The sequence below is a fragment of the Coturnix japonica genome, chromosome 1 (assembly GCF_054131305.1).
Source record: "Coturnix japonica strain WE chromosome 1, WE-NBRP24, whole genome shotgun sequence".
NCBI classification, from domain to species: domain Eukaryota; kingdom Metazoa; phylum Chordata; class Aves; order Galliformes; family Phasianidae; genus Coturnix; species Coturnix japonica.
Window position 1 is genome coordinate 131,845,678 of NC_140663.1, and position 9,181 is coordinate 131,854,858.

General features: G+C 37.2%; 1 protein-coding gene across 14 annotated transcripts in view; it reads left to right on the forward strand.

The window, feature by feature from the left end:
• Window positions 1–9,181, forward strand: part of FGF14 (fibroblast growth factor 14) — a 358,569-nt gene that overhangs the window by 339,376 nt on the left and 10,012 nt on the right. For 13 of the 14 annotated variants that reach the window (XM_032442015.2, XM_032442012.2, XM_032442013.2 and 10 more), the window contains one exon: window positions 8,718–8,916. In XM_032442015.2, the coding sequence (XP_032297906.1) occupies window positions 8,718–8,916 (199 nt within the window). Of the gene's footprint in view, window positions 1–8,717; window positions 8,917–9,181 lie in introns of those variants that run through there. The other variant, XM_085552899.1, reaches the window with a different exon arrangement.

Below are 9,181 nucleotides of genomic sequence, written 5' to 3' on the forward strand. Positions count from 1 at the left end.
AAAGGTATTTCAAAACTGGGAGAAAGACAAGTTGGTTTATTCATGTTCTTCTCTGAAATGTTCCATAACTACAGCAGAAGAAAACATTCCCTACAATGCACACTATTTCTCTTAGTCATGACTTGGAGTCTGTGCCTGCCTTACTGATACTGGATTTCTGTAATCACAAGAATGCTGTACAGGAGATAAAACATATCTTTTTGTGTTGATAAAACAAAGAGTTATGGCTGGTGTTTAAGCTGAAACCTTAAAGCAGATTTTTACTCCAAATTTAAATTTTAAGGGAAGGTAGGTGCTGAGGATTACGCGGGGAGGTGAGAAAGAAAGAAGATATTTCACTAGTGCAAGGATTCTAGCTTCATTTTCTTTAAAGCCAGGATCATTCTCAAGAAAGTGAGTAGACATTTCTGTGAAAGTTCAGAGAAGAACTGAAGCAGAAAAGTAATGTCACCTCACTCTTTATATGTCTGTGGGGTTGAAGGAAGATGTTATGCTTAACCACATGTTATAGTGTGTGATGTCTGTGGGTGGGCTGCAGCCCATTCTAAACAAATATTTACTAATTTGATTTATCATAAGTTTTCATTTTGCTTCTCTTATTCAATTGAGGTAACACTTTTTTATCAGTTTTTTTTTAAGTATTCAAGTTTTGGCATGTAGAAACCACAAACTCAGTTAATTTTTGAGACTGCTCCCCTAAATGTTCTTTCAGATATATTTGAACTTAAACAGCCTTGACTTGCTTACTTCTAATGTGAAATTCATGATTCAGATCTACATTATGGGCTTCATTTCAAAAACATTAGTTCACTTTTGGAGACAAACTGTATAAATAACATATAATTTGCATCAAGAAAACTTTGTTCTATTTCATCTATATCCCACTGAGTCAATGACTCTGAAATGTAGGTATCAATCAGAAGAATGTAAATATCTTAGCACTGCTTGTGATATCATATTAATTCTATGTGGATGGGTGGGAGAGAGTGAGAGAGAGTTCTGTTGGTCTCTATAAGCAGGAACTGGAGATCATTCTTGAAGTTATCATTTAAAATACACTTTTATCTGACATCTTTGTTTAGTCTTGCAAGGAGTAAGTTTATGAAATTGATGGCCATGTGCAATGCTTTTCATACAAGACGTTGTTGCCTGTAATCAGTGTTATTTTAATACAATCATTGCTACTGGTCATAAGGAAAACAATTTCTTTGTTATGAAACAAGGAAGTCTTTATAATCCAAACTGCTTTGCATTCTGTTCCAATCTGGATAGAAGATGAAGCCAAAGTCAGGCTGCAATCAATACCATCTTTAACACACAAAAATCTGTCTAAACTATTTTTTTTTTGCAATTTCGTGCATGCTATGGGCCTGTTATTTGCAGCCTTATTGTAGAAGCTCATGAATGTGCATGAATAATAGAACTGTCATATTGTTAAAATTACCAGTCGTAACTCTGCTTAATTAGAGTGCCAGTTCACAGAATCATAGAATCATAGAATGGCTTAGCGTGGAGCAGAAATTAAAGATCATCTAGTTTCAGTGTCCCTGCTATGGGAAGAGTTGCTAGCCACTCTGTTAGGCTGCTCAGGATCTCACCCAACCTGTCTTTGAATGCTTCCAGAGATGAGGCATCTACAACCTTTTTGGGTAACCTGTTCCAATGCCACATCACCCTCTGAGTAAAAGATTTCTTCCTAATTTCAAACCTAAATCTCCCCTCTTTCAGTTTAAAGCCATTCCCACTTGTCCTATCACTATCAGACAGAGCAAAAAGTCAGTCTCCCTCCTTTTTGTAAGATCCGTTCAAGTACTGGAAGACTACAATGAAGTCCCCCAATACTCAACCTGTTCATGTTTGTTTCTCAGGGGCAGCTCTTCACAGTTTATTCACTTCTTAACATAGAGGGCAACTCCTCCAATTTTCTACCCTACCCATCCCTTCTAAAAAGCTCATAGCCCTCAGTCAGTGCATTTCAGTTATGTGAATCATCTCTCCTTGTCTCCATGATAGCAACAAGATTGTAGTTCTCAAACTGCACCATGGTTTCCAGTTCCTCCTGCTCATCTCCCATGCTGCACGCATTGGTATAGAGGCACTTCAGTTGGGCTTTTGGCCACATTACCTTCTTGGAGGAGCACTCCCAAAAACCTCTGGGAAAAATCTGAGGTTTTCCTCCTGCTTCCTCAGTGTTAATATTTGCAAGAACATTGTTTTTTATTAAGTTTTACCTAAATTTAGTCCGAAGTTGTGGGGTCACATTGATGGGTCTTTTCAAATCCAAGAAGGGAAACAGGAATTATAGCTAGTATAAAGACTTTTGTCTTTATTGCATTCTCAATGATTCTTTAACCAGCAGGATCATTGTTTCTTTTCTGCATGATATCAAGTCCTGTGTTGCTTTGCTTAAATAGATAAGTACATGTATTAGGAATCTTACAGAGAACAGAAGCAACATTAGCTTTGAAAAGCCAACATTGGTGTTCTCTCACTGTTAGAATATATTAAGGAAATTTTCTGTATAAAGACTGAAATTTGCGTGCACAGACTTCTGAGCATTTGCTTCTTTCACAGTATGCTTATAAGATTGGCAGGTTCAGCTATTACTGCCTCTTTTTTTGAAGCTTTGTTAGTAATGGTACTGCAAAGTTCACAGTACAGCATCTAAAGTCTCCTGGAATCTTCCTGTTCTTCAGTATATTCCACTGTTAGTTTGCACTTAGAAAATTCTGCTAACATTGCTTGCTATTGTTGCTGCGTTTAAAATTGAAGTCTGTATTAGGGAACTTATAGGCCCAGATCAGCAGTATCTTCTAAAATTCAGGGACTGTTTAATCAACTTATCTTTCAAGAAAATATGCATACATTGATGAATTTGGGGCTATTTGAAGAGGAGTTCCTGAACAAGATGATTTTGAACTGTATGCTTTGGCTAGCTTAAATGCTGGGGGTACTGATGGGGATTCTTGGGTGTCTCTTTTGATCTCTTGTATAGGCATCTGTCAAATAGGCATCTTGCATGACACCTGCCTAACACATCTAATTCAGTGTTCAGAAAGTCAGAGATATACCAATACAGGTATTTTCCAGTTCTCATGTGCAGGAGAAGCCTCCGAATCTCACCATTCCTGCTGCTTGAATGTGTCCATGGCTTCACTTTATACCCTTCTACAATGCTGCATCTGTTGTCTGGGGTATCATTGTTTCACATCTTGGCTCATCCAGCATCTTCCCCTCCTTCATCGATAAATTCAGCACCACCCCCACTGTTTCTCTTCAGAGGGCTGCCACAAAGTACAGTTCCCAGCTTCAATATTTTAACTGTATTTCTCTTCTCTGTTGAATGCCTTCTCCTCATTAAACAGTCTGCTTCTCTTTAATTTTAAGGTCCTTCTTCATGAGTCATTTCCAACCTTATTATCTGCTATCAAAATGTCACTTCCTCCTTTAACACCACCCAAAATACCTCTGTGTATACTCTGTGGTGCTTTTCTCATTTGGCAGAAGTTAGTTAGCCATAAGCATCTGCAAAACTAGTGTTGTCTTTTCTCCAGTCTCTCATTTGTCATCCTACCTACCAAAAATGTCTGATAACCCAATAATAGTATACTGAGATCATTTCTGCAATGTTTTGTTTCCTTATACCCTGTATTTGTACAAATGGTAAGCTGTTCCTATCAGGCAGATCTGTGCTTTCAAAGCACAGATGTCTTGTTTCACCACCTTGATTTATAAGTGCAAATAATAAGTAGGATCAAAACAGGATTAAAACTGGTATTGTGTTCTGAAATATATCAATAATCAGGATTTTTTAATGTGCTTGATTAGGCTGGCTGTTTCTCACCTGCAAAAAAAAAGAGTTTGTCTTATTGTTGTGTTTTCTGCTTAGTGCCGTGGAGCAGTTCATTCCACCTGCTCACACTTCATGCAGGTGTTACCCCTGCTGCCCTCCAAAGGCAGCAGCAGGCTCAGGCACAATCTGCAGCCAGAGACCTGAAAAGCTTCATTCAAGTCTGTCAGGATCTACTGAACCAATACGGAGCTGAAAGTGATAATGTCCTGGATCACATCATCACCAGTGATGACGTGATGTCACTACTATGAGCTATAACCAAAACAGCAGTTCATGGAGTGGCAACATGAATTTCCCATCAAATAAAAAGTTCAAAAGGCAGACCTCAGCAGATGAAGTAATGTGCAGTGACTTTTGGACAGGAAAGGGGTGATCCTTCTGGATTTCCCAGAACATGGAAAAACCATCAACTCTGACAGCTACATTGTGATGCTAAGCAGAAGGCTTGAACTTCCAGATTCACACTAGCAAGAAAGTAACCTTTCTCTTGAAATAGGATAAGACCAGACCCCATACCCATGTGAAGATTGTGAAGCTCATTGCCAGTCTTGGCTGGACTGTCCTGCTACGCTCACCGTATAGTCCCGAGTTTGTGCCTTCTGACTTCCATCTGTTTGGGCCAATGAAAGATGGACTGTATGGGTAACAGTTTCCTAGCAGTGATACAGTTATAGCAGCTGTGAAACAGTGGGTTACCTCCACTGGTCTGGATTTTTATGAGCAAGGCATGCATTTCATCACTGACAAAAATGCATAGCTAATGGTGGTGATGATGTTTAAAAATAGTATTTTGTAGCAGAGAATATACTCTATAAAATAATGTTTTTGTATTCTTTGTTTCTGTTATAGTTTCCATATAAATAAATAAGAGGCATTACTTTTGGAGTGACCTACATCCTACATGTTATATAATACTACAACTATAAGTTTTGGAAACACCTGTGGGAGTCCCAAGACTAAGGTCTCCCCAAGGGTAAAACTTTTTGATCCCAAGAGGGGAACCCACTTGCTGTGAATGATGATACTTATTAACTCTACAGCTTCCAGGAGAATTATAACATCTCCAAATAGGACTCATCAAGCAATATCTTGTTAGTAAGCTAGCACAAATGTCCAAGTGGTAGTTCTTCCCAGCAAGTCACAATTTAATCCATCCTTCTCCTCCCTAGGTCCCAGGAGGCCGTATATGATTGAAATTTATAGCCAGAGTTCTATCCTGGGATTTTGGAAATTGGCATTTGGCATGTACTTTATTTTTCAGATGTTTCTTTGACAGTAGTAAACCAACTTTTAGGTAAGATTTCATGTTAAATGTGGGCACTGACCTTGGAAGAAAAATCCTGAGCACAAGTTCTTGTTTGCAAGTCACATCTGGTTCTGCAATACATAGACTTCCTAATACAAATTCGAAGGATTGTCCTGCAATTAAAACTGAAGATGTTGTTCTTGAAGGGAAGATCTAAATGATTCAGCTCAGCCACGTGAAGATATATAAGATATATATTTTATGTATAAAATATATACATTATTTTCATGTTAATTAATTAATTAATTAATTAATATTATCATTACATAATATATTCTCTTATATATATATAAGATATACATAAGGTATATAAGTATAATTTCTTCTGCCTCAATACAAATAGCCTAGGAGAATGCTCTCACCACTGGCAAAATGTAAAATGCTATTGTACAGCCTTTTCTTCTAACAATGACTTCAAATAAAATGGAATGTAGATGACTTTTTAAAGGCAGTGCAGTTAGCCCATGATGCACATTTTCTGAGTTCTTGCTAGATTGAGATTTAGCTACATAGAGCTAGATTTGGCCTAGGTACATGCAGAAGCAGTGCTTTAGGTGCCATATTTACTGGAGAAAATCTGGGTGTTAACAGCTTTTTCAGCCATATAAGATATTGTCTGTATCAAAGCAGAAATCACTGTTAGACATATTCCTCTCATGGAAGGTGCTTATTCCAGAAGCTCTTTCCAGAGTAATTCTCAGAGGAATCAGTGGCTATATTCCAGTATTGTCACCAACATGTGCCTAAATTTAATTCATGATTACTCTCTTTCCACAGTGCTGGAACTATTAGCATGCCTTGAAGTAGTATATATTTAAATGACTGTTTGATTGATTTTTTCCTGGGCAGAATCGCATCCTTATACTGGACAAATGCAAGCTCTGTCCAAAGTTGCTGTAGTACAAAGCCATCTGGAATAGAATAGCTAAAATAATTTGGAGTAGGATTCTGTCATTCACGTTTGACTCTTCCTTCATAAAGAACACATTTGACTCTTCCTTCATAAAAGAAAAACAACCAATCAATAGCAAAAACAAAAACAAAAACAAAACAAAAACAAAAAACAAAACAAACAAACAAGACTCTTACTTTGCTTTTATAACTACAAAATAGTAGTGATGCCAGTTTGTGCTATCAGCCTGCATCCAGGAGTGGACTGGATTCAATTGTATTGAAATAGGGTGTTATGGTTTTTTTTGACTTGGTAGAGCAAAATACTGAAGTTTTGTCTTCTGTGCAGTCAGAGAAACTGTTGTACATGCCAAAGAAAAGAAGGAGGGAACAACTGAGTTTGATTCAGAGACGAGTTACTGTTTTAAGGAATATTGTTTAAGTATCCTAATGGATATTGTTTGGAAAAACATAGAAATACCACTCACGAGCAGCCAACCATCTCTAGAATAGAGGAGCTGAGAATTACAAATAGCTTCTGTTTATAGCAAAAAGTGGCTATTGGGTAAGTAGTGTTTATGGTAATTGAGCTTTACAAGGAACTAAAATGTAGTGTGAAGCACAGGGGGAAGCTTTTGCAGTGAAGCAGGTAATGAGGAGATCGGTGTAGGCAATGTAGGCAACTCCTGATTAGCATCTGCCGTTTCAACAGCTGAGGAACATGACTTGCATGTAAATGCCTGTGCGAGGGTTCAGCAGGCATTCTCTCTAGCCTACCACCCTGCATTGTGGCTTTGAGTCTCCTTGGGCCCTGCTGTGGTTTGAAATCAGCATAAGGGGAAGGAGAGCAGCACAAACAGCAGACGTCTTGGAACACAGGGAGAAAAACTCTGATGCAAAGAAGTTGCCGTTAAGAAATTTCCTCTCATTAGTTTTCAGGACTTCTAGTTCAGACTGTATTTGCATTTATGTATGTGTATTAAATATAGCTGCACACATAGGTGATGCAAAAATATGGCCATTGCACACATCAGAAAATTTCTTTTGCATCTGTAAATGAGTGTGACCTGGAGGCACTTAAGTATAGTTGCTCATACAGAGAAAGACACCTGATTTAAGACAGGTTTCCAGGTTATTTCCCAACTGCTGCAGTAAATACTGCTGTTAGTATGCTTTTGAAGAAGATGCACCAATTCTATTTTTTCAAGGTTAAAAAATACTCCATAGTTGAAAAAGCTATTAGTATACCTGGCATAAGGTAAGACAGCTTTGTTTACAAGTGGTAATGTAAGCCATATCAATGTGAATACTGTATGCCACTTAACGTAAGAAGAGAACTTTATGGTACGTGGATTGACGTGTACTACAGATAAAGTATTTCCATCTTTGCTTTGGGGATCTGTGTCTTTAAAGACTTTGTTTTCCAAAAAGGAAACCTGTGGAGGCAAAAACAGCTGTGAAATCCTTACACTATAGAGGCAGCTGGGTCTGAAATAGAGACCCAGAAAACACCTTCAGAGAGTTAACTCTCTGTATTGTGCAGGGTCAGTAGTAAAAACAAAACAAACACACAAACAAGCAAACAAAGTTAATTTGAATGGAAAAGAGCAAATAGATGATATTTCCAGAATTTTAATTCTTGGGAGAGGTAACTGAAAGAAATATAAATACAAAAAGAAACAGATTTAGGGCTAAGAGATTTGTGAAGTTTTAGCAAGTTGCCTTCCCCTTTCCCACTTCCACCTCCTCCTTTTATGATGGGATTATCATTCACAGATTTTAACAGACATGTCCAATCACTGAAAATCATTCTACACTCACACATAATCCTATTTTGTCATGATACAAAGTACAATATTTTTTGTCATCTTTGAAAAGAAAAGGTAATTTATTTGCTTATTACTTGCTTTTTTTTTTTTTTTTCTTTATAATATACGTTCACACTTCTATTACTGTTCACTTGTGTTATTTAAAATCATACAAATTTGGCTGTTGGGTTCTAGAAGTTTGTGCTCAAGTTACACCTTAATAAAGCATTCAGTACAGTAGTTCTGTTAGTGAACGTGACTTCTAGAAACATAAGCAATAGTGGGGTGAATGCTGAGAAAGTCATGGAAAATGGAGTAGCATTCTTTGTTCAGGAATTTGTACATCAAAACAGCACTTTCCTATGGTTTTTCAAGCCATGCCTACTCTAGCAAATTATATAGTTTTAAATGTTATTAACAGCTATTTTTAAGCAGTATATATTTGTTATTTCATTTATTGCTTTTATTGCACCTACCAAGTATGTAAAAGCTAAAAAATAGTTTTTGATCAATTTTATTTATTTATTTATTTATTTATTTATTTATTTTAGCGCAGACATTCTAAATCAAGAAAAACAAGGATAATCTTTCAGAAGAACATGAGAATAATTATGCCTGTATTTTAAATACTGTTTTTATGGTTGTGTCTCTTCTTTTGTAATTTCAAAATATACTATCCTTGTTGAACAGATGGGGAAAGAGAGGTGGTGAGAGGTGAAATAACTTTACCTGGAGGTCAGCTATAGGAAGATGATAGATCTTCTGGTCTCATAACAGAACCTTATTAAACGTCATATATTAAACTAAGCAGAAGCAGCAATTTAAAGATGCCATTTAATGCTTACCTTTCCTCCCACAGGAACTTTTTACACCGGAGTGCAAATTCAAGGAGTCTGTTTTTGAAAATTATTATGTAATCTACTCATCCATGCTCTACAGACAACAGGAGTCCGGAAGGGCCTGGTTCTTGGGTCTGAACAAGGAAGGGCAGGTCATGAAAGGAAACAGAGTCAAGAAAACAAAACCAGCAGCTCATTTTCTACCCAAGCCATTGGAAGGTGAGATGCAGTCCATCACTGGCAGATCCTCCTATAAATCTCAGGGAGAGTAAAAGGAATGGTTTCTAAATTAACCTATATGAATGTGTGCACCGTGAACAGAAGCTGCTCTAAATGACAGTCCCCAGGATTCACAGAGCAGTTTTGTACATAGTGCATAGTGATGCTAGAAAGGGCATATCTAAAAGCTTTCTTTGGAGGGATTAGGAGGTCATTTTACAAGAAAAGAAATCTTTTGTGGGTATGTATTCTGCCAGCTTTAAGA